At 51.5% G+C, this 25,082-nt stretch overlaps 2 protein-coding genes across 12 annotated transcripts in view; one reads left to right on the top strand and one right to left on the bottom strand.

The window, feature by feature from the left end:
- The window catches only part of Rap1gap2 (RAP1 GTPase activating protein 2), a 270,988-nt gene extending 262,686 nt beyond the window's left edge, over positions 1–8,302 (top strand). For 8 of the 9 annotated variants that reach the window (XM_063251041.1, XM_063251049.1, XM_063251045.1 and 5 more), the window contains 3 exons: positions 2,650–2,740; positions 3,121–3,159; positions 3,991–8,302. In XM_063251041.1, the coding sequence (XP_063107111.1) occupies positions 2,650–2,740; positions 3,121–3,159; positions 3,991–4,102 (242 nt within the window). In that variant the 3' untranslated portion in view covers positions 4,103–8,302. The remainder of the gene's footprint in view (positions 1–2,649; positions 2,741–3,120; positions 3,160–3,990) is intronic. The other variant, XM_063251043.1, reaches the window with a different exon arrangement.
- Positions 926–23,625, bottom strand: LOC101788093 (rab11 family-interacting protein 4-like). Of its 3 annotated transcripts, XR_010048201.1 has the most exons (4): positions 22,939–23,132; positions 20,891–21,368; positions 20,576–20,793; positions 926–16,859 (listed from the first exon to the last, which is right to left on the bottom strand). XR_010048201.1 is itself a non-coding variant. In XM_063251053.1 (3 exons), exons 1-2 carry the CDS (start codon positions 23,095–23,097, stop codon positions 21,303–21,305), a joined length of 225 nt encoding a protein of 74 aa, XP_063107123.1. In that variant the 5' UTR covers positions 23,098–23,141; the 3' UTR covers positions 17,536–20,793; positions 20,891–21,302. The 3 variants fall into 3 exon arrangements, 1 of the variants encoding a protein (XP_063107123.1); XR_010048202.1 differs by lacking the exons at positions 926–16,859; positions 22,939–23,132 and adding an exon at positions 23,576–23,625 and having other exon boundaries at positions 17,536–20,793; XM_063251053.1 differs by lacking the exon at positions 926–16,859 and having other exon boundaries at positions 17,536–20,793; positions 22,939–23,141.
- Between the last annotated feature and the right edge of the window lie 1,457 nt (positions 23,626–25,082).

Raw genomic sequence — 25,082 nt, 5'->3', positions numbered from 1 at the left:
CAAGGCTTAACTAAATATTGATGAAATGAATGCAAGAATCTGTAACCAAACCTAGCTCCTATGTGGAGCTGAATGAGTAACAAGATAAAGTTTTGAGTAAAGGGAGAAGTAAAGTCTGTGACTTGCTTAAGGTTACTCAGGGCAGAAAAGAGCCTGGGACAAATCTGGTAACTCTTTCCCAGTGTGCACTGTGCATCCCCTGGTGATGTGGCTTCTCATGTACCCCTTACCTCCATGTAGGATTTAGCTGTGGGGGTTGCTTTCTGCCTCTAGGCTCATGTGTGCCGCACTAAGTACTCACAGGGTCAGGGTGGGTTTGGGGAGATAAGCTGAGTCTGGGGAGAGGCAAATGGAGGAGTGGGAGGAGTGGCAGGTGGCCTGGGAGGGCCTGACATAAGAAGCTTCCCTAATCTTGGAGGCCCAACCATTGATTATTTCACATCTGAGCTTCCTGGGTCACTCAGGGAGGTGCTTGTGCTGGGGGAAAGCCTTGTGGTTTGAAGCACCAAGGGTATTCGTCAGTAGTCTCAAGGAAGACTGAACTGAGCTATAGATTCCCTCACCCATGGGAGTTCAAAGGACCAGTGGCCCTCCTGCCAGGAGTACAGTAGTAAAGCCTTAACAGTGGGATCCTTTACTGAAGAGGACATCAGAAAATGGAAATATATTCCCTGTTTCTGGATAGATGAAACCAATATTGTCCAAATGGCCATGTCCTCCAGAATGTTATACAGATCCAATGCAGTCTCAGTCAGAACACGAACAGCATGCTTCACAGATCTAGAGAAAACTATCTAAAATAGCAAAAGTAACCTTGGGCAACAAGAGCAAAGTAGAAAGCATCATAATGCCTGACTTCAAGCTATACTACAAAGCAACAGAGATAAAAATGGCATGGTACTGGAGCAAAAACATCTGTAAAATATAATTTTTTAAAGATTTGATTTTATTGATACATTTTAGATATGCACAATGATCATATTCATCAAAGAAACACTGATATAGCTTTTTTATTTTGTGCATTCTTTTACCCTCCTTAAACCTTTCCTCCTCTCCCCATTTACAAAGCTTTGTTGGAAAATACAGAGTTGAGTAAAATAAACCAGATACGCGAGCTTAAATACTGTATGGTATCTTTCATTTGAGCAAGGCAAAGTATAAACAAAGAGCATAATAAGGGATGGGTAGGAGGTGGGGTAGATCTTTTGCAAATGAGCAGTCCAGGAGAACGAGGGTGCTGGTGGGGGGAAGGGGAAGTAAGTAGATTAAGTCATGCCGTGTACAGGAACCTAATAGTCTCAATGAATGTAAATACTGTGTTTTATGTACATGAGTAAAAATAATAATGATTGAAAATGAGGAAAGAGGATAGAGAGAGAGAGAGGTGGGCGGGAAGGGGATTCTAAAAAACAGAAATAAGCCATATTATGAGCATGTACCCATTCTCCAAGATATATGTAAACTTCATGTACTGCAAAGGTAGTATATAATAAATCAGTAAAATACTTCTTGTGATAAAAAGGGCTCCCTCTGCTGTATACCCACATGTATACACACACTTACTGTAAATTTTACTAATGTAATGAATCTAAAGCAGCTTAATGATAAAAAACAATATTCTTCATTGTAAATCCCATACATCCAGTTGATTTTCACAAGACACTTCCGTTGATATTTCTCTTAACTTTTGTACCATAGCCAGCTTAAGGTTGTAGGTCATGATGTGGTTCTGATGTGAATGTTGCTTAATGTAACTTATAAAAGTGAATATTTTCTACTAAGAGCTTTATTCCTGTGTGGGTGACGTGAGCAACTTCTTTGCTGAGTTGGAGGATGTTTTGCAAATACTGGAATATTTACTGTTTCTTGATGTTGTTCACAATGTAATGGCTGCAGTTACAACACTTTTTAAATTTTGTTTTAATTTTTGTGTAGTAAGGGGGATCAAACCTAGACTCTTTGTTCTGAGCTACCCCCTAAGGTCTTGCAAAGGTGCTGAATTGCCCAGAGTGGGCTTGAACTTGTGATCCTTCTGCTCCAGCCTCCTTAGGATTACAGGTATACAGCATCATACGGTGCTACACAGTAATTTTAAAGTTTAACCCACATTATTATTTTCTCCATAGTTTCTTAAGTCTAGACACAGATTATAAGTCAAGCTCTGATTTGTAGGACTGGACAGTTTTTGTGGTATAAATACTCCTATAGTAGCTGATGTCACTCCTGGCAACAGATACACAGCCACTCTCATAGGGTATTTTTGCCATATGGATACTGCAAACAGAAGAGAACATATAATAATAGTAAACTTGGGGCTGAGGATTTAGCTCAGTGGTGTAAGTGCCTGCCTGGCAAGTGGGAGCTCGTGAGTTTGATCCCTGGCACAGCACACACACACACAAAAGTAAACTTAGTAAATAATGAGAAAGTGAATTTTGAGTATTCATTATCTTCTTTGAATATAACCTATCTACTTATAAGCCTATAAGTTTAATTTTTTAAAATGACCTGTGTTTAGCAGCCAATGTCGTAAGACATTGCTAATCTAGGTTAACATGCCTTGAGGAGAGGTGGAATCCCCTTCTTGCCACCACTCTATTCAGCTAGGATGATTCACCTCCTTTTCACAGGCATTCTTCTTTTTTTTAGATGCCAAAAGCAGAAATTCCCCGAGATCAAACCTGAAATTCCGCTTTGACAAGCTCAGCCATGCCAGTTCCAGTGGGGTAAGGACCACCAGGTGTGGGCAGCTCCTCACTCCAGGCTCTTCCTGAGCCAAGATGCTTTCCTGAAGGCTGCAAGGGGAGCACATCTCAGATATCACACGGGGGTCCCCTGAAGGAGGCAGCGAGAAGACAGCTCTGACAGATCTGGGGGTGATGCTTTCTGTCCCTGTGTGGTGGAGATACCTGCCAGGGGCTGACCTGCTGGCTTTGGCACTCTGAGTGCATCACAGCTACACCATTGGGCACAGCTGTGCCCACCTGTGAGTCATGATTTTGTAGCTCCCTGAGCTTTCTTGAGGTCACCAGATTGTTGAGAATTGAGTGCAGGGAAGCTGAGTATCAAGCAGATTATTGTCTGAGCATTTAAAACTCATACAGCTATTTCCCGAAACAGGGTCATTAATGTGAATGAAGAATTCTTCTCCTGTCCAAGGTGAGTGAGTGCTTGTCCTGGGGTGATCATCAAGGGAGAGCATGATATCAGGGGCCTTTTGACCTGAGAATGGCCAGAGAGACCCTGCCAACTGGGGGAGGGGTCCCCTGAAGCCTCCCCAGGTCTGTGGGGGAAAAAAGGGCTGATGCTGTGGGTGTGACAGAGAGTATTTCCTGTGGGATTGGGGAGGCTCGTTATGTATAGGTCTCCCCTCACTGGGTGACCCTGGTTCCAGCAGGCAGGAGAGGCAGCCCAGGGCCCACCTCCTTCTCTTTCCCTCCCTTCTTGTGTCTTTGATCAAGGCTGTAGGCTGAACTGTGCCCTCCTACATGCCAAAGTGTACCCCTGCCCCCAGGACTGTAAGAGCAGCCCCAGGGAGGCCTCTGCTCCTGGCCTCCACCCAGGGGGCTTGTGGTTCCAGCAGGACAGGACGAGTCCACTTGCTATTATGGCCAAAACTGCTCATGAAGTTAGGACTGTCTGACTCCCCCCTCATCCCACCAACTCTCCCTGTCTGGGACTCCCAGTGGTCTGGGACTCCCAGTCAGGTCCAAGGGGAAGGGTATGGCTGAGCTCACTTTATGTGAAATGGGTTATGAAAAAACAAGAGAAAATGGGATGTCTGCATTCACCTCCACCGTCCGTCATGGACTTTGTGTGCCTCTGTTTGCCCAGGTGTTGCTTATGCCCAACTTCTGGGACCATGTGAGTGAAGCTGGACTTCCTTGTGTTTGGCGTTCTCATCTGAGTGTAGTCACTGTGTGCCCAGCCCTTAGTCTCGAGTGTGTTTCCCCCTTTCTTTGCTCATTGTCCCCTTCCCTTCTCTTCCAGGGAAGCCCCGACTCTGTCTGGCAGAAGGCTCTTATTCCAGCAGCTTGGGGGTGCCGTCCACTACTCTGATCGTCACAGGCCCACCAGACCAGCTGTCTGTCCTGTGTCCTAACCTAGTGACAGTCCTGCTGGGTCCTTTGCCAACATACCTTCATCTCTGGACAAGACTTTTTCCCGGAGGCGATTCTGCTCCTGACCCTCGTGGTGTCTGTGTGGATCATCTGCCCACTTGTTTTGTCTGCAGGAAAGACAGTTGGGGATCAGGGGGCTGTAGGTACTGGGGCTCAGCCAGAGATGGGGGAGCTTGTCTGCTTCAGAGGCAGAGAGTGGTGGGTGGGGAGGAAAGGTGACAGCAGATAATAAGGTGGCCCCATCGGTCCTTGCTCACATGCAGTGCCCTCCTGGGCAGGGTAGGAAGGAGGTTTACCACCACCCGTGTGTGGAGCCGAGGTGCAGGGGCTGCGTCCCCAGAACCAAAATCTGTAGCGTCCTCCAGGCTGTCCTGATAGAAACAGCTCCTTTGATCCTGTTCCTCTGGAGCTCTGAAACATCTTCCTGCTCTGTGCTGAGTACTTTAGACCCATCTGTCGGCCCAGGCTGTGGGCTGCTCCATTCCGCTGTCTGCGTACCCGGAGCCAGACTCTCACAGATGGAGGCTCTAGACAGAGCTGGTGTGTCGGAGACCATTGCTGCTCACTTCCCCAACTAACTGGAACTTTCCATCCTGGTTAATTTCAGGCAGGTTCTGGTTATCCTAGCTGTGGAGAAGCCCCGGGAAGTCACTCCCCTTCAGGCAGATATTGTTTCCTGTGAAGGAGTGGGAAGTCAGGAGCAAGAAGGAATTCAGGGAAAATGAATGAGCCAGTGCTGGGAGGGGTCACTGCTCAATAACCTCAGGGCCCAGGGGCTCAGCCGGGCGCTGCGCGGATCCGGGTCTCAGGTTTGTAGAGGTTCAGGGAAGACATAAATGGTAAACCACTCATTTATCGAAGAGGGAAAAGGAACGAAGGGGGATGGCCTGGCAGGTTCTAGTCAGGCCAATGTGTTGGGGTTGAACTTAGGCATGTGGGGAGGGACATGATGTCCCCTATCAAGTGTCTGCGCTTTGCTGGGAAGTGGGCAGGGCTGCCTTGGGGGCCACGACTCACTTCTGTGCCCTTTGACTGTCTGGGGCATGATCCTCTGGCCCTTCACTTCCCTCTCCAACTGCAGGCCTGTAGGCGGCTGTCACATCAGTAGGACTCTTGCAAGCCGGGCACCATCTGGCTGTGGTTCAGACCCTGCACGCCACCTGCACCCCTTACCAGTGCCACCTTCTCCGGGATGATGAGCCAGTTGCCTGTCCAAGTCTGCAGGGCGTTTCTGTTCCTGGCTTAGGGTGGGGTGTCTGCCAAGTAAAACACAGAGTCTTACCAGCAGATCTCTGGAGGCTTTCCAGCCTCAAGTACATAGGTATCTTTGGGGCAGGGCTTCTGGGGTGCTGCAGGCCGGACTCCCTGCTTCCATGAACAGATGACAAGATTCCCAGTCAAATGCTTGTCTCTGTTCTGGGTCTGGACTAGCAAGCCAAAGCTTAGAAATGGGACATGTTTTTTTGGACTTATATTCTAACCATTTCTCCATTGCTTTTGCGAGTAGGGCAAACTTGATATTTTGTTTGCCTTTTTTTTTTTTTTTTCCTCTATGGGACACTGTTGTGATTGTTTGCCATTCTTATATTGGATCCTACTTTCAGCCCGGGGTGGGGGCACCCCTCCTGTCACTCCGTTTGAGAAATGTGCTTACATAGAGTACCAGTTTGGTCAGATTTATCTAGTTAGAAGGTCAACATAATATCTGCTTAGCTTTTATTAAATGTCAGTGTAGTGGCACCCGTTGCTGGATTCGGGCCTGCTGTTCTGGCAGTGTTCTGTCGGCTGGGTTTCTGAAGTAACTTAAAAGGTCAAGCTGTATTTTCTTTGAAAATTCTTACCGGGTTCTGGCTCACTAGTGGCTCTGAGAAGCCAGCGTGTAGAGATGGTCGGTGCTTGTGCTGTTGCGTTAAAGGTCTGGTGTCCTCTGGGCCTTCCCAGTTGTTCTCATGCTGTCTCATGCTGGGGAGTGTCATATTTTCCTGTTGCCGCTGCTCTGGCCGCTCTCTGTGCGGCCCCCACCTCCTGGTAGCACCTCTAGGCCAGTGGGCAGGATGGCAGAGTGTGTCCAGAGGAACCGGGAGGCACAAATGTGCCCCACAGAGGCGCAGACCTGGGGTGTGGTCTGCACTCTTGGTTTGCTGTTGGGGTGCTCAAGACAGGACCTGATATGCCCCCTTTCTCTGGGTCATGCCTCACCATCTCTAGCAAATCCATCCTGTGGTTTCCGTGTGTGCACTGCCAGCCTGCCTGGGGTCCCCATGCTGACAGGGAGGAGAATGAGGGTGAGGTCCTTTGTCCCTTCATTCTTCTGGGCTGTGGGCAGCATCTCACATTCCTAGAGGGCTTCAACCCCCATACTCTGATCCAAAATATCTTTCCTTTGATTGCTGCACTTAGTCATAGGGCTCAGGCCTGCATAGATGGTGCTCATAATTATATCTGGGGCATTTCCAATGTGACCTTCTCGAGAGGTTCATGTCTCTGCCCCTGAGGCCACTTTCCAGGCACAATGGGGCACCCAGATGCCTCCAGCTCCATCGATGTTTAAAAGCAGATTCAGAAAAGCTTGAGGTGCCAGGTCTTAGCCAGAGTTTCCGTCTTGGTAATGAATGTCAAGCAGTGTTTCCTGGAACATATTCAGTTTTGTGAGCATCATCCTGATGCCCAGACCTTCTGGCTTATTTTAGTGTCTCTCCTCTTGCCTGTTGTTGTCTAGATATAAAACCTTAGCTCCAGTGAGAAAAAAGAACTTGCTTGAGGTCACACAGCTAGCTAGTGGCACGACTTGGGCTGGAACCCAAGGCTTTTTCTTCTGCACCAGCTGCTTAGTTGGTAGAGCCAGTGACTTCATTTCCTGGGCCCGAGTTCCTCCCTCATTAGCAGGGGCCTCGTGGTCGTGGGACCTCAGGCTGTGCCGTTTTCCAGAGAGGGTGGGGGCTCTTTTAGATTGGTCACCAAAGGTCCTGGATTTGGGTTGCAACTTAAACAAAGAAAACAGGGAGGGAAGGGATTTCTGACAAATTACCCCTTAGTTCCTCAGGGGCAGAGGTCAGGGCAAAGGTGCGGTAGACGATTGGCCTCCTTGTTCTAAATTACAATGGAAGGTGGTAAAAAGAAACTATTCATTTTACCCTGATTCTCCTCCACTCCTTTCTGGTTCTGGGGAAGGAACTCAGGGCCTCATGCATGCTAGGCAAGGCCTCTACCACAGAGCTTTACCCCCAGCCTCTTCCTGATTCTAAAATGAAGGTGGATAATCAAAGTGGGATGTAACCTTTTCACTTTCCTTATCCTGACCCATGAAGGTGCCAGCTCAAACACTACCTTTTCCAGTGTATCTTAGTCAATAGAGACTGGTCTGTTGCTGGGGAGTAGAAGGGGGCTCAAGTAGATCTTATGGCTCAAAGGGATGGCAGGGACCAGGCCCGTCTGCCATACTGAGGACCTCATGGTTCCTACCCCAGTCTCCAGCTGCCCCCTTGTCAAAGGCAAGGATTGGTCACTGAAGTTTGCTGTGCTGTTCTTGTAGTCTGGTGAGAGGCACTGAGGGGCATTTTTCTTCCAAGCCTCTTTGCCATTAGTCCCTTTCCATCCAACCTCACATCCCTCTCCTTTCAGAGGGCCAAGTGCTCCCTTGGGAAGAAGACAAGTCCCCGAGGGTGGAGGACAGCAGAGCCCTGTCTGGTGAGAGGCTGGCAGGTAGAGCTCTGTCCTTTGCCTTCCCAGCCCAGGGGAGAGGGTGCTTGGTTGACAGGCTGGAACCTCATTGCCATCCTTTTTGATTTTGTGACATTTCTGCTTAGACGGGTGAAACTCCTCTTCCTCCTCGTTAGCATGTGTGCCAACTCTCCCTTGTCGTGGGTGTTACCTTCTAACACTCCAGCTGGGGGAGTGCTACTGTCTCTGTGTGAAGAGATTCCTGTGTGATAGAACCCAAGAAGTGTAGCTTGGAAGTGATCCCTGTGACGATGACTTTTCCTTCTTCCTCTTAGTGAGGAGGTGAATCGTAGACCCTGACTGCCTATGTAATGTAAATAGTGTATATTTAATTTATTGCTATGGTAGCACACTGTATTTGTTAATGTATAAAACAAATTCTAAAAGGTTGACAAATGTATATTTTGTTGCTTAAATGTGTCTTTGCAGAAATTGACATTAAATAACATATTTTGTGTCCATCAGTGTTAAGACTTCTTTGCATGGGGCTGTAGGTTGGGGGAATCACCTTTCAGTGTACTAAAGGTTGCGTATTAGCTGACCTGCAACTGCTACCTTGGCTTGAGCAGCATTTAAAGAGTTTATAACAAACCATCAATGTTTAAAGAACTCACAACTTGAAAAAAAAAAACACTTAGAAATTTCACATAAAAATTTCAATTTTGGGCTGGGGATTTAGCTCAGTGGTATAAGCACCTGCCTGGCAAGCACAAGGTCGAGAGTTCAATCCCTGGTAAAAAACCCCCCCCCCCCCTTCAATTTTCTGTGCTCAGAAAGATAATTAGATGCTAAATTTCCTCAAGCATGAGTTGGACTGAGCTCACTGGAGTCTGTCCCTTTGGGTGAGACCTGAGTATATCACAGTCCCTGCTACTCCCTCTCATTCACCTCTGAAGCACTTTACTCCTTCCTGTTACTTGTTTAGCTTTTGTAGACATGAGTGTGAGACTCTTTGTATTCACTAATTGGTCTCCATTCTGTAATTTTCTTTTTCTGACCCCCTTCTTCCTCACATTCCTAATTCAATTCTTTCATGACTAAAATACGCTCTCTTCCTGCTTTGACTCTCCTGGTCCTGGTCTTTCATCCATGTTGTTGTACCCGGTTTGGATGCAGATTCAGAATTAATACCTATATATTTTTTCTTAACAAGTTTGAAGGCAAGAAATAGATTTTTAGGTATCTGTCAAGGCTGGGTTTTGTGATCTTGGGAAAACTATGGACCTTCTCATGGTTTACATTCTTGTAAATATAATAATGTAATATAATTCACGCATAGAGCATGAGGATATAGATGAATTTATAATTGGCAAAGAGCTTTGCAAAAATGACAAGTCTTCTTCACTAGAGGTTAGATAATAATAATATCAATAGTAGCAGCTGATGTTGCAATTTGACCATACGCTAATTTTTTTATATGTGTGGTCAGTTTTTTTATGAAATACAACATACCTGTTCCTAAAACACAGTGCCATGTGAAATTGTGCAATAATAGGGTTTTTTTTGGGGAGGGGAATTAGGTTAGGTACTGTTTTAGTTACTTTTTTTGTTGCTGAGATAAAATACCTGACACCCAAAGTTAGAGGAAGAGATACTTATTTAGCTCATAGTTTGTAAAGATTTCAGTCCATAATGGGCTGTCCATCCAAGGCAAGATGGCATGGCAGACAGGCAATGCAGAAGAGAAACAGTTCTAGACAGAAGGTAAGAAACCAACAAGGGATGACTAGAGTCCTTTCTACCCCCTAAATTTTATCCAGGGTGGGTAGCATTCACATCCTCAACCTGGATCTCCTCAGGGCCGGAGGTCTCCTCAGTGGGCATTGCTACCCCGGGGCGTATACTCTGGCTTTTAGGAAATCTTTGATCTTGCTGTTCCTTTTCAGTGTCCCGATCAATTCTCTGTTCACTAACATTGTATTGGGATCTGCTAACATTATATTGGGAAGTGACCCGGGAGGTAAGGGGACAAATTCTTTCCTTCTTGACTTTTGGGTGTTGGGTATGTTGTCCCAGCAAGAGAAAAGTAAGATAATTCCTGAGCCAGAGAGTGATTTTACTGAGGATCTCCTCTTAGTCCATCACATGTCTCTCAGGGTACCAAGGGTGACTCTCTCAACTTTGCCTTATAGTCTCAAGGTCAGTGTACTGGTACCACTTTCCACAAGTCACTCAGAAACCTCATCTGCAGCCAGCTCCCCAGAGAAACCTAAAGCCCTCAGCCTTCTCCTTCAAAGATAGCCTCAAACCCCACTGACTGTAGCCTCTTATCTCCCAGTTCACAACCTGGCCTGCTTTTGGGAGAGATCCCGCAGTGGAAGGAATTGTCTCAGTCTCCTTTTCAGCTGCAGATACCCAACAATACAAGGAGCACTCAGGCTAATTTTCTGACGATTCTTCTAGGTGCACAGAACAGTTTCAGACTTTATCCTCGGCTGTTGTTCTGTTTTGGCATGATGTAAATTTGTTTCAGCCACCTGCTGCACCCCAACTGAGAAACAAAGACTATTAGAAACAGCCCAGTGCCGCGACAGTGAAGTATTTGCTAACAGTGCAGAGAGAAATCAGCCCAAGCAAGGGCACAGTGCCTGCCTTGGAGCCCAACGGGGGTTACAATACAGTGGGAGGAAGGATGCAAAGGGCCAAAATCATCCAGCCCTTGTCACAGACACAAAGAACGAGCAGCGCAAAACCAAGTAAATGAGAAGAATCAGAGAGGTTGTCCAAGAAAAAGAAAACCCAGCCATGGGGCTGGGGATTTAGCTCAGCGGCATAAGCGCCTTCCTTGCAAGTGTGTGGTCATGAGTTCGATCCCTGGTACCACAAAAAACAAAAAACCCCACAAAAAAACCCAGCCATCCTTCAGAGCTGGCTAGAGGACGCTTTTTAAAACATGATTCCCTCATAGGAGGGAAGGGCTCTCACATGAGGGACAACATTACATAAGTTACTTCACCCCATGTTTAGTAGAAGCTACAAAGTTACAAATGGGACCCAGAGATTGGTCCAAGAGCTGGCTATGACCTTTTCTGTTTTCAACAACTGGGATCTAGAAGAGGAAAAGGGAGAGAGGAGCCAAAATCAGAGGCAGGCAAAACTGGTATTTGTTGCAATTAGCCAGACCCAAAGCCCAAGCTGTCCAAAGATAAAACTTGGGGCAAGAACAAGGCTCTGGCTTTTTCTTTTTTTCTTTTGGTACCAGGGATTGAACTCATGAATTCATGACCTTGTGCTTGCCAGGCACTTATGTTGCTGAGTTAAATTCCCGGCTCAAGGCTCTGGCTTTAAACATAAGAAGACTGGTCCCTGGGCTTGAGACGGTTCAATCGGAACACACTGGCCTAACCCAGTAGGTCGAGATGCTGCTTTTCACTTAGGCAATTGGAGGATCAATGCTCCAGTCCCCAGAGAGGGATGCAACCAACCAAAACTCTAAAGGGAACTCAGTGTGGACAGCACTGAGGGAGCCTGGGGCAGTCTGCAGTGTCCAGTCTGAAAACATCTCCATCACCTCCAATGAACTCTGGGGAGCCATGGGCATCATAGGTGAGCAAACCTGTTTCCTCATTTATGGGGGCAGCTTACATGTTTTAACCAAACTCTCCTGTAAGTCTGGAGCCGTCATTGTGGAGGAAGGAAACCTCAGGCAGTTTCTTTACTCCTGCTTTGACCTGCCACCTGGAAGATCAAGCGTTTAACCAGGAATTCTTAATTGTCCCATGACACCCTACTCCCCTATGGGAGGAGACTTATTAAAAGTAGGGGCTGCTCTTCAATACTGGCAGAGGTGAAAGCGAGTTCTGCCTTTTGAGACTGTGTAAAAGCTCCCTAGATGGCTTAGTCACACGTAGATCCTGCTGCCTGGCACCACAGAATCCCCAGAAGTGCAAAATCAGCACCACTCATAGTTAAAGCTAGAAGATCCCAGCCGATTTCCCCCCTGAAGACAATAATATCCTGTCAAAGAACAGCACATACAAGTCTGCAGCCTCGCAGACGGATTTCCTAAATGTGGGCTTCTTGGACTTTCTCAGTCTCCCTGCAACATCCGCATTCTCCCGGAGGTCAAAGCCTGGGTGTGGAAGACCTCCGGCTCCTCACCGAGGCAGTAACTCTACCCCACCCTCTAGCGGCAGATCCAAACACTGCACAATTCTTTCCCAGATTCCAGGAGACTCCATTGGTTGGTTCTCCGCCTTGGACCTTAAGAAGGCTCCCCGCTACTTCCCTATTACCCAAACTACACCCCATATTATCAAATCCTACACACTGGTGCACCAACCCTTAGGTCAGTCAGGGTGAGAGTTCCACAATCTGTAGGCGGGAACAGTGTCCCTCTCTGCCGGAAGCAGTTTCAGAAGAGACCTGCAGTCCCCTGGCATCTCAGAGTGACTGATGAGGATTATGTCTCTCACGGTAGGTAAAGGCAGGTAGGGAAAGGCTGGTGGGCTGCATTCGCTCTCTGAGTTAAACTTTAACCCAGATCCAAGATATTCAGGTTTAAATACAAAAAGAGAAAGTCACCAGCTAACCCAGCTCACACACAGTCTATAGAGGTGCACACAGTGTCTTCAGCCACCTTTAGCCAAACCTGGACCCACTTGCCATGCCTAACATTAGCAAGGCAGTTGCAAGCTCCCCATCCCCACCCCACCATGGGCTTTGGGCACCACTCCAAGGGTTAGTGAAAAAATGCATCACCCAAATAACTGACAGAGTCCCTGCTCATCAGTAAGAGTAAAGTCCCAGACCAATCTCTCAGTTCTGCCTCAAATCCTCATGTTTATTTTGTTTACTGATTTTTTTTTGTCTTTTTTTTTTTTTAAGACAGGGTCTCGGGGGCTGGGGATTTAGCTCAGTAGCATAAGCACCTGCCTTGCAAGCAGGCGGTTGTGAGTTCAATTCCCGGTACCGGTAAAAAAAAAAAAAAAAAAAAAAAAAAGACAGGGTCTCTATGCAGTTTGGGCAGGCCTTGAGCTCACTTTGTAGTGCAGGCTGGTCTCGAACTCGCAAGGATCCTCCTGCCTCAGCCTCCTGAGTGCTGGGATTACAGGTGTGAGCCACCATGCCCGCTTTGTTTACTGATTTTTGAGACAGTGTTTTACTATGTAGTTCAGACAGGCCTTGGACTCACAATGTAGCCCAGGCTGGCCTTAAACTCACAGCAACCCTCCTGCTCAGCCTCCTGAGTTCTGTGTCTATAGGGGTGCACTGCCATACCTGACTCTACCCTAATGTCTAAATTCTTCAACATCAAACCTCCTCAGGACTGTGAACTCTTCTCCTTATGGAGGGTTCTTTTGCTTTCAATAAACCCTTGATCTTAGTGCTCCTTTTGGGCGTGTCCTGACAAGATCCCCACTGTGGCAGCAGTGAGACAGAGGTCAATTTACAAAACTCAGTTAGATTCTTATATTCTTAGTGACATGTAGCTAGGAAAAAAAAATCAATGGAAAAGTACTTTAACCTTAGTAGTAACAAAACACACTAAATATGAAACATTAATTTAGACCATTAAAATTTGTAAAAATATTAGCCAGGCGTGGTGATGCACACTTGTAATCCCAGCACTCAGGAGGCTGAAGCAGGAGTATCCTTACAAGTTTGAGACCAGCCTGGGCTCTAAAGTGAGCTCAAGGCCAGCCTGAACTGCCCAGTGAGACCCTGTCTCAAAAAAACAAAAATTAAACAAATTTTTAAAAAATCAAATGCCAATATAAAACTCAGTATCTTTTAAAATTAACTAATAAAATATAGGGAAAATAGAGAAAGGTGTTATTGAAACAAAACACAAATACCCTTGAGCATGGAAACAAATAATGAAATAGATTATGACACACTGGAGAAACAGGAATCCATGAGTCCACAGAGAGGGGATGAGGGGCCTGGCATGTAGCTCAGTGGCGGAGCACATTGTTAGTATGCACGGTTGATCCCCAGGACCAAAACTCAACCTACCAACAAGGAGTAAAGAGCAACACAGAAAAAAAATGTAGTCTCCATAGCACTGCAAAATAAATACATAAGCCAGGTATGCAAACCTATAAACCTAGCACTCTGGGAAACTGAGGTAGGAGGATCACAAGTTTAAACCCAGCCTGGGTAATTTAGTGACTTACTGAGGTCCTGTCTCAAAAATTAAAGGACTGGGGATGTGGTTTAGTGCAAAAGACCTGGGTTCAATCCCAGTACCTTGAAGACAAAAATGGTTTGAAATACCACCTCAGGCCTATTAAATGAATGCAGAGTACTCTTCACATTGACCAGGGATAAGGAGAAACAGGCATGCTCAGGCCTCAGGAGGGTGGGAGACACAGAGGACAGTCCAGATGATGCCAGAAAAGGGGGCTGGACCCCAAAGGTCAGTGATTCTGAGACACACACACACCAGAGGCCAGTGCTCTGCTGGTACCTAGGCTGGGAGCAGAGGCCAAGGGACAGGGAGTGGGTCCAGGGGAGAGAGGGCCCTGAGCGAGGTTCAGCCTGGCGGGGGCTGTCCAGACTCCTCTCTCCACCTCTGACTCCAGCTCCACACACCCTCACCTTTCCACCAGCAGGGGCTTCCCATGGGGTCCACTCTGCATGCACCAGCTCAGCAGTGGGCCCTGCAGAATCCACTGGGAGCCAGGACTGAGCACCTGCCCCAGGACCCTGCCAGGTGGGCTGAGTTTGTGGGCAGAGGGAACCCTAAATGGGAGCAGTGACTGGGGTGAGGGTTGGGGACAGTCCTGGGGCCTGAGATTCTCACACCGGAAACAGTAGTAGGTGGACAGAGGCCCAACAGCTCTCACTGATCATAGCCACATGGTGAACACTGTCAAGGGCAAGATGTGGACGGTAAGCCACAGAAATCTCGTTCAGGGCCAGTTAGCTTTCTTTTCCTACAAGGAATCTAAATATCTTTTTTCTTTTTTTCCTCCTTTTTTTTTTTTTTTTTTTTTTTTTGAGACAAGGTCTCCTATTGGAGTTTAGGCTGGCCTTGAACTCACTATGTAGGCTGGCCTCCAACTTGAGGTGATCCTCCTGCTTCAGCCTCCTGAGTACTGGGATTATAGGGATGCACCACTGTGCCCAGCTGAAATTTCTACATCGACAATAATGTTTGGCAGTTTTTGTTTTGAAATAGAGACTTTCTGAGTAAGGGCAGGCCTCTGAACTGTGGGCTCACCATGCATGAGGACATCTAGAGCCAGTGGTTACCCCTGTACCAACTAAGGGCCCACGACCTGACCCAGTTACCTAGGCAAGAATCACAGGGCTCCAGTGAAATTCTGCAGAGGCCAGGAAGCTGCCCCACCCGTCCTGCCCCATCCTCCAGGCTTCTTGCTGATGGGCTCATTTCCAGCTCCCCAGAGCTGCCTGGCCCCTCTGCTTAGCTGGCCCTGCTTCTGGCCTGGTCAGTCTCTCCCTGCCTCCCTGCCGTCCCTCCTGCCAGGGGGCAGGTCCTCAAGGGCACCCGTCCTTCCCTCCTGCCACATTCCACTGAAACAAAACAAAATACCTTTGAGCATTGGAACAGATAATGAAATAGATTATAACACACTGGAGAAATAAGAATGTGTGTCCACTGTGAGGGGTGAGGGGACGAGGGGCCTGGGGTGCAGCTCAATGGCAGAGCGTTCCAGCTTGAGCAGGACCCCATTCCAGCCTGAGCCCCAGTGTCACCTCTGGCCAGGACGGCCCTTCCCTGAGCACAGGGGACTCCCTGTCCTCATGCTCCAAGGGACACCTGGACGAGACTGGCCTGCGCTGCCCACAGGTGTGTTGCTGATCTCCATCCCAGAGTGGAAAGCGCTTCCCAGAAGCTGGGGGAGCTGCTCAAAGCCACCGACTGTCCCTGTCCCGCAGGCCTGGTGACTGCCTGCACAGCAAGGTGACAGGAGGCAATAATAGGTAGTGTATACTTCAGACTTGCTAAAGGAGGGATTTTCAGTGTTTTCCCCCAAAAGGAAATGGCAAATCTGTGATGCATGGTGAGCGTATCCAGAAAGCCAGATTGTGCTCGTGGTCACACTGGCTTATAGCACTTCCTGTGCTTCAGGTGGGGCAGTGAGGGCTTTACACATACCACCCGCATCACCCCCACTTTACAGATGAGGGGACTGAGGCACAGAGATGCTCAGTAACTTCAGAAAATTAGATTCTGGGGCTGGGTCTCAAACCTGAACCTGAGGTAGAACCCCAGTTCCCAACATGACAGCCAGCCTGGCCTGAACTGGGGTGTTGAAGAAGGCAGAGGGGAGCATGGCACAGACAGTAAAAGGTTGCTGGTGCCCACCGTGGCCACAGGGCCTGTGGCTGGAAAGACTGGCAGTGGGGCCAGGGGAGGTGCAGCAGCTGGAGGATGTGGTCAGAGCTCCGGTGGACAGGCCAGGTTGTCAGAGAATAATCAGTGTGTTCGACCCCAGCGCCACACAGCCTGGCCCGCCCAGGATTACAGAACAGAGCAGCCAAGAATTGCGAGCGACTCCTGGGCCTACTTAACCACTATCCGAACAGGAAGTAGAGAGGCAGAATGCAGGTGAGCTCCCAGGCGCCCCCTCAGCTCCACTCGGGTCCTGCAGGCCCTTGGTGCCTTCCGCGGAGGCGGTGCCCGTTTCCCCAGCACCACCAAGGCTCAGGGAGACAGAAGAAGCCTCTGTCTTGAGCTTTCTCTGCCTCTCTGACTTTCAAAGTGCCTGGGCTCCCCAAATGCAGGCAGCTTAGCACACAGCTTTTGACCCAGACAGGCCAGTTTCAAATCATAGCTCCTCCACTGTCTGGGGGACCCCAGCACAAGCCGCCTCACCTGTCAGACCCTCCGGGGTGAAAAGGATGAAAGGAAGTGGGGGACACGAAGGCAGCGGCAGGTGAGGGAGGGGACGGCTCCTCGCTTTCCCTCTTGCTTTCTGTTCATAGATGTCCCCAGGGGCAGCAGAAAGGCCCTGTGCCTGGAAGGTCCCAGCCACAGGATGGCCCAGGGGATGCTCCTGGGACTGGAGGCAGCAGGGATGTCTGCAGGATCCCAGAGTGGGGGAGCTAAGGAAAAAATGCAACAGACACGGTCTTGCATATCTATCTCATTTCCGGTCCTCTAAGCAGTCCCAGAGATAAAGGTTACGATTTCTATTTTATAGCTAAGCAAACTGAAGTCCATCCTTCACAACTGCACCTTTAAAAATAATCTGCACTGTCACTGCTTTCAGGAAGGTCTCTGTCCTTGCCGGAACCAACAGCCCATATGGGAAGTGTGAAATTATAAAAATAGTTCATCTCAAAGAGGGCAGACATGTGCTGGGGGGGGGGGTGGTTTCCAGCCGGGGCGCTCACTTGCCCTTCTCTTCCCATACCTTCACAGCACAGAGCCACTTAGCACCCTGTGAAAATGCCATCACTGCCCTTGGGTCTGTGCCTGTGCCTCATGTATGGCAGGCAGTGAAGGGCAGATGTTGGGTGGCTGAGGGGACAGAGGCACAGGCTGGGGAAGAGGCTGAAAATGGATGAGGATGGGTGCGCAGATCCTCAGTGGGCAGGTGGGAGGACAGGCAGGTGGGTGGCCGGGTGGCTGGGTGGAGAGACAAGCAGGTGGAGAGCTGGACGTACGACTGGGCAGAGGGATGGCAAGCATCTAGATGAATGGATAAATGGGTACATAAACGGACACCGCCTCATCTGCTTTCCTCTATGCTGGGACAAAATACCCAACACCAACACCTTAAAGGAGGAGAGGTTTATTTGGTCTGCAGTTGAGAATTTCTAGTCCATGTCTAACTGGGTCCAAGGTAGGAATCAACAGCTCAGAGGGGTGTGGCGGAGGAAGAGCTGCTCACATCATGGCAGCTGGGAAGTAGGGAGGGAGAGTGGGCAGGATGAACAGATGCAGCTTGAGCAGACAGACCTCAGCTCCTCATGTGAAAGAGAGCTCCACCAGAGCCTCATCAATGTAGAATGCACTTGCCGGGGGTGCAGGAAGTCCCTGTCTCTTGCAGGGCTATTCTGAAATGACACAAGCAGTGGCTGGAAGGTCTCTTTCAGATTTTGTTTTGGTGCAAACCAGGCCTCTGTCTATCTTGTCCAGCCGCTGGCCCTGGGCTAAGACAGTGCTCCCAAAGGCCTGTATGCAATTGGTAAAGGCTCCTGGGAGAAGCTGGTGGTCTTCTCTGAGCTCTGTGCCTGTAAGTGGTCAGCAAGTGAGATGGGCTGGAATCGAAGTCTTGGGTGTAAAGACCAGGGGTCTCTGTATCTATAGTTTGGCTATGGCTACATGGAGGACTGCTGCCCTGAGGGCTCACTGGGATACAAACTTTTGGGTTCTAGGATGCCCTGCTCCCTGTGTCCTCAAAAGCACAAAAGTTATGTCCCTAAGCATGATAGGTTGCAGGGAATTGGTGACTCTAAGCTGTGGTTCCTGGGGGGAATCACAATACGTTGGAAGTGGGAAACAGAAAGGGGTGGGTGGGTACCAACAGCCCCTGGATGAAACCCCAACAAGATCCACTAGGGACAGCCAGCGGTCAGAAGACCAGCACATCCAAGCAATGACAGCTTCAGCAGGCTCTGGGCCGCCCAGGGAGCAGGCGCAGGGTGGCTCTCAGGCAATGGCTGGCAGGTGGACAGCAGCATCCCAGAAAGACGAGGGCGACATTCTCCAAGCAAGATGCCCAAGGCAACCCGGCAGCGTCCCTGAACCTCAGCGCTGCAGGGGCTAAATGACACCTGATTCAGGTTCAGGGCTTCTCCTTGTGTAAACTTCTCTAATGGGCAGTGAGACACAGCATTAGGGCAGAAAAAGAGGAGCAGGAGCAAAAGTCAGTGAGGAAGAGTGGGGTGGAGGCCTGGGCCTTGGACTTTGTTCCCCTGGCTCTTTATCTGCATTTGGAGGTCAGGTGGGCATCTCAGCATCGCTGGGTCCTTATTCCAGCCCTGTTCGGTCTTCCCCACCAGCAGACAGAAACCTGTCTCCAGATTCTTTCCTGACCTCTTTTCTGCTTCTATTCACTTCTGTTTGCAAAACTCAGCCACTGCCCCACTGCCATCCCCTGCTGCATGCCACCAGCATCAGTCCTGCCATGGTCTCCTTCTCCCCCCAGGCCTGCTGTCGCCTCATAGCAGCCAGGCCTCAGTCAGCTGGTGGCTCCCTGGGGGCCACCTTACTCAGACCAAGAGCCCACACCCTCTGGGAGCACCTACAGAACCCCCCTCAGCTTCTTCCCTGCTGCGGCTCTGCCTGCTGGCCTGCTCTGCTCTGCCCGGTGGGTAGCCCTCACTCCTTCCTGGGTCCTGGGGAGCCCCACCAATACCAAAAAGTCACTGGGTCCTGCTTAAATGACCACACGCGACATCACCCTGAGCAGGCAATGCTCATTTACTACGTCGGGTTTACTCTTTTCCTGTCAAGCCTCCTGCCCTCACCAGCATGTAAGCTCCAGGTCCCATCACCCAGTATCTGCAAAAGGGCTGGCACAGAGTGGGAACAAACAAGGTAAATGGAATAAAAAACGTTCAGCTGGAGAGCCGATGATAAAAGCAGTCTATAAAAATTCGGGGCTGAGCAAGGAGGCTGGTGAGCTCAGCCCGATCACACTGCTTCCAGGCCAGTGGATGTGTCCCCTCCCTCCAGCCCCAGGTCTGCCTCTGTTCAGCTCCAGCCAGGTGCCAGTGCCCCGTGTGCCCCCAGCCTGGTGGGATGCTCAGCAGAGGAGGGGAGGAATTCCCCACACACTCCAGGGCCGCAGATCCACATGAATGGGCCCCAGAACACCTGTACTCCTGCCTGCACCAAGCTGCGGGGCACAAGCACTCGGGGGCCTGACTCTGCACCTCCGAGCTGGCATGGAACTCCTCGGATGGTGGAGCTCTGACCTGAAGGAGGAGGAGCTTCTCAGCACCACCCTCCCCGGTCCCAGGATCATGGCCAGCACCCCCTGCCACCAGCCCAGGCCCAGTGCTCCTCCCCCTGTGCAGCTCCTTCTACTTGGCGGCCTCTTCCATTTCCCTTCTGGTGCTGGTGAAAGTTTCTGGCCTCTGACCCGGGCTGGGTCTGCAGGCTGCTCTGCCTGCCTAGCCCGGTGACCCTGTGCCCTTCAGCACTCATGCGGAAAGGTGGGAGAGCAGCTGGATAGGAGGCTCACACCTGTATTCCAGCACTCCAGGAGGCCGAGGCAGGAGAAACACAGCCTGAGCCCAGCCTGGGCAACTTAGGGACTTAGTGAGACTCTGTCTCACATTAAAACTTTATAAGGGGCCTGGGGATGTGAAAATCCTGAATTCAGTCCTTAGTACACACACACACACACACACACACACACACACACACACACACAGAAAAAAAGAAAAAGAAAAAAAAGTGTCATTCCACAAGCCATACACTCCAAGAGAGCTCATGGATGCTTCAATGTTCTCCACCCACGGAACCCCCTCTGAGAGTACCTCTTGATGAAGGCCTGAACTCCCCCAAAGTGGGCCAGTGTGTCCCCCATTCAAATCCCAACAAAGAAGGCAGTCCACACCCTACCCCCCCCAGTCCCCCCAACCCTGGCACCTCCTCCTGCTCTGGACCCCAGGGCCTTGGGAATACACTGTCATTTAGTGAGGTTTGGCCAGGTGGCCTCAGGCTGCATGGAAGCTGTCTGAGGAGACACAAGTCCCCCTCCCCCCCCATCACGGGTCTGAGGGACCCCGGAGCGCTGGGCTCCCAGCCAGGATTGGCCCTGTCCCCCAATCCAGGTCCCCAGAGCATGGTGCCTCAGGCTCACCCTCTGCCCCAAAAGAATGCTGCCTTTTCTGGGCCCCCACGATGACCTGCAAGCCCGTGAGCACAGGAATGCGGAGAGGTGGAAACGCAGGCATGAGAACGTCTCTGTGTGCCCATTTTTGCTCCACTCTCCCCAGCAGGTCACGGGCACATCTGCTTTTCTGCCAGGCCCTGGGCTTTCCTTCTGTTTGGCCAGCACCGCCATTCTGTACTGGGTCTCTGTAGGGTGGAGACAAGGAGAGGGCATGTTCTCTACAGACCTTTCTTACACTCTGCCTCAGGATGGGCTTGGTGGCCAGAATCAGCCTCCTCTTACCAAGTGTCACAGCCCTGAGGTGTCTTCCCAGCCCCTTCTCTATTTGCATACTTGGTGTGGCTGCCTGGGTCTTCTCCCCCCTAGGAGAGCAGCTGGTCTGGCCTCTGCCTTCCCTGCTTTCTCCGCTGGCCACAGATGTGGGGGACACAGTCCTCTCTTCTTTAGCATCCAATCTCTGCCCCTTCTGAGCAGAATCCAGCTGTACCTCTGGGTTCTCCTTCTCCAGAAGTTCCTGTATCTCCGAAGGCTGCCGGGCTGGCTTCTGACTTGGGCTGGCTCTCTGTTCATTACAGCAGCCCATCCCTTTGCTGGGCCAAACACCCAGGCTTCAGCCAAGTGGCATCGGTGTTTCCTAATAGCTGTCAGCAATCTTGAGGAGCAGGAGCTCGGGCGCCCAAGGGGAGACCTTGTGTCACCTGCTCTCCATGTAAACAAGGAAGCATACTGCCTGGTTGCTTCCAGCCATGTCCAGGAAAAGCTGCAAAAGAGGGAGAAATTATGGGCCGGGTTCAGGTTAGCTGAAGCTGGTTACTCCCCTAAATGACACCCTATTTTGGAAGCCACAGAACCACTCTATTCTGAGTAGGAAAGACAGCCTTGTGACTCAGGGGAAAGGGCACTGTGTTAATCATGACAGAGACCTGCGAGTACTTGGTTTCCTATTTTCTAGAAAGCAGGATGGTCTTCAACCCAGAAAGAGAAGATGAATATATAACAAGGAGGAGTGGACCAAGGTATCTCCAACTGATTGACAGATTGATTGACTGACTGATTTTCTGAGGTTGGGGATTGAACCCAGGGCCAGCGGCATGCTGAGCTCATGTTCCAGCCCTGAGCAACACACCAGCCTTTCTGGCTGTTTTAGTGTCTTCCATTTTGCCACAGTTGAAAGGGAGAAGAGAGGCTGACAGATCAGAGTGGGCGAGGAGGGAAGGCTGCAAACACCAGGGATTGTCCCAGTTCTCAATCTTAATCCCCAGCAACTCCCTAGCCCAGAGCAGCCTGCCAAACACGCTGTCTGAGTGTTTCAGAAATAACAGCACGAGCAGGAGCAATTCTGTGCGTTCTGTCTGTGAAGCCATTCGGTGAAGCCCTTCCAGGCTTAACTCAGCCAAGCACCAAGGAATGGGGCTATTCTTACCCCCCACTTTGTGGAGGAGAAGGGAAAGAGCTAGAGCAGTTAGAAAAACAGCCGATGTCAGAAGCCAGCGTGGCTCAGGGCGCTTTACGCCCTTGGCATGGTACAGCTCCCAGAGTCAGGACAGTGGGGTCCCTTCCAAGCTCTGCGTTCCTTACAAGGAACATTCTCATCACACTGTATTGTCTTTCTCCTTTTGATTCCTAGGTCACTAAATTAGAGGAAAACCATATGTATATATAATTGACTCAGGTGCATACTTGATTTGAATTTCTTGCATTTTAAACTAATTTCCTCCTTTTCTTGCTCCAGGATCCCACCCAGGACACCATGTTACATTTAGTCTCCTGGCTCCTTTGGCTGCCCTCAGCTGTGACAGCTCTTTAAAGTGGTAGCAGCAAATGCCTCTGAGCAAGCAGCCAAGGGGAACCGCAGCACACACTTCCTAGGACAGGGACCCAAGTCTTCAAACCTGACAACTGTCTCACTCCCTTCCACCTACCGCCCTCAGGGATTCCCCCGGTCTGGCTCAGGGGCACCAGCAGGGGTCACCATCCCCTCCCACTTGTTACGTGACAGGAGGTACAAAACCCCAGCGGGGCACACACAACACGCCTGCGTCTTGGTCTCTACTGGGTGCGGTGGTGACTGGGTCCATCTGACAGCTCCCAGCCCCGGCCCTCGAGGGGATCTGCAGACCGCTCGGAGGGCGCCGCACCGCCAGGAAGCGCAGGGGGCAGGGACGCATAACGCGGGCCACACGGGGCACGGCGTGGAGAGGCCGGGTACGCGCGGGCGGGAACACCCGGAGTTCATCGCCCACGGCCTCGGGGCAGGGAGGGACGGGGTCCGCAGGGCCGATCCCTCCCGGAAGGGTGGCGGGGGAGGGGACGCGGCGCGGCCGCCTTACCTCCTCGCCGCGGCCGAAGCGCAGTCCGAGCGCCGCGATGCGCTCCATGCGCAGGAAGCCGTCGGGGTCGCGGCCGCACACCTCGAACACCTCGCGCAGGCGGCGCACGGAGCGCAGCAGAGCCGCGGGGGCGCCCGCCCAGCCCGCGCCGCCCGCCATCCGCGCCGGGCCCGCAGCTACCGCGAGCCCCGCGCCGCGCGCCGCGTCCGCCGCCGCCCGCGCCGCGCCGCCACCGCCATCGCCGCGCCCGCCGCCGCCGCCGCCCGGGTGTGCCACGCGCGACCGCTTGGTGTCAGCTGCGGCGCCGGGGCGGGGGAGGGGCGGCGGCGGCGGGGACGCGGAGACAAAAGGAGCCGCGCGCCTCCCGCGTGGGGCCGCCCACGCCGCGCACGACCGCCCCCCTGCGGACTCAGTTTCCCTCCGCGTGACCGCGCGCGCCCCTCTCCCCGCCGAGCCGGGAGCGGGGGCGCCGCGCCGCCGCCGAGCTCAGCGAGGGCCCCGAAATCCGGAGCCGCCCCAGGCCCCGCCCTCCCGGGAGGAGTCGCGATTTGGAGACCCGGGCCCGCGCCCGCTCCCGCCATCCGGCCTGGGGGCTCGGTCCCAGCACCTGGAGGCCCCGTCCTCCCTTTGTCAGCACCTGTCGTTTTCGGAGCGCTCAGCGGCTTCCCAGGTTGCTAACATTCAACTCCGAGGAGGAGGCTGAGCCCCGCCCCAAAGGCTGGATTACTTACTCCGGGCCACACAGCTTGTGCGAGTCAGGACCCGGATTCCTACTCACTCCTCGGTGCATCGCGACTCCATTCTGCCAGGCTCCTTGCTGCTCCGAAAAGCACAGTCTACCGGCACCGCTCCGCCGCGCGGGTCCCCAACGTCCTCTCCACAGCACGCGTGGAGCCAGCTAGGGCGGGCGACCAACGCAGGGACACCGAAAGGCAAAGAGAGGGAAGACTGGGGCAGCAGGAGAAAGAAAAAAGAGGCACTCCTAATGGCCTCCTTGGGGCTTAGGGACACCCACACTTTGGGGAGGCCCCCTCCCTTGAAACCTTGCACCCCCAAACTCAGTACTAGGACAGGAGCTTCGCCCTGAGTGTTGGTGGCAGTGCCTGACCTGAGACTCCTTCTAGTAGTGTACAGGGAGCCTCAGGGCAGCTCTCACACAGGTTCCCGAGCCTGCTGCCCAGCTCTGAGGACTCAGGCCGCTCCATGGTCCCTTGCTTAGCAGGACAGGCCTCGTGGGGAACAGTCAGCCCCAAGCCCAGCCACTGCTGCCCAGGCCTTCCGCTTCCCAGATGTGTGCTCCTCCAGGAAGCCTTCCCTGGCACCCCACCATGCCTCCTAGTCTGAGTTCCAGGAGACCCCAGCCCAGAGCAGATGCCTGTCTTAATGGCCTGCAAGAGCCACAGCCATGGAGTGGCCCAGGCAGGGAGTGCATGGGGGCGGGCACAGTTCTGCACAAGGACCCTGAGGCCTCTGCTCTCCCAGTCTTGGCATCCACTCTGGTTCTCCAGCTCACCCTTGAATACCTTATGTATTTCCTGTGCGGGGACAGCCACAGGGCTTCTCTGAGAGGGGGTGGCCTCCTCCTTGGCAATCTCACCCACCCAGAGATGAACCTGGTCTTTAGTTCCCTTTCCCTGGACTAATTCCTCCCGGAGCCATTAAGGCAGCACCTCCTGGGAAAAGAGATTGTTGAAGATCAGAGAGGCTGGAGCGTGGGGAAAGCAGGGCAGGGAAGGTGGTAGACTGTTCTTTAAGGAGCGAGGGCTTCTCTGCTGGCTGTATGCCCCTCAGCAAGATGCCAACATTTTTGAGTGTCGTTTTCCTGTCTGTACAATGGGGATTGAAATACCTGTCTTACAGGCCCTGAAGGTTAGAGTGCATGCATGCAGAGGGGCTAGATATTCTTCCTTTCCATCTGCCTGCTAACTGGGGGAGGAAGCAGAGTGAGGTAAAAGGAGAGAGAGAAGAGGCTGAGTGTTGGAGATCCATGAAGCCCGAAGCCCAAAGCCCGGCAGACATGAGGAGTGGGAGCTGGGGCTGTGCCTGCCCAGGGACCCTGCTAAGGGTTCCCTTTTGTGGTTTCTCTAGCCTGAGGCCATATATAGGGGTGCCGGTGGTGGTGATGATGCAGTAGCTGTCAGGAG

The sequence above is a fragment of the Cavia porcellus genome, unplaced genomic scaffold (genome assembly GCF_034190915.1).
Source record: "Cavia porcellus strain 051 isolate PalLab524CR breed Dunkin Hartley unplaced genomic scaffold, mCavPor4.1 scaffold_6, whole genome shotgun sequence".
NCBI classification, from domain to species: domain Eukaryota; kingdom Metazoa; phylum Chordata; class Mammalia; order Rodentia; family Caviidae; genus Cavia; species Cavia porcellus.
This window is presented reverse-complemented; position numbering and strand designations above follow the sequence as displayed.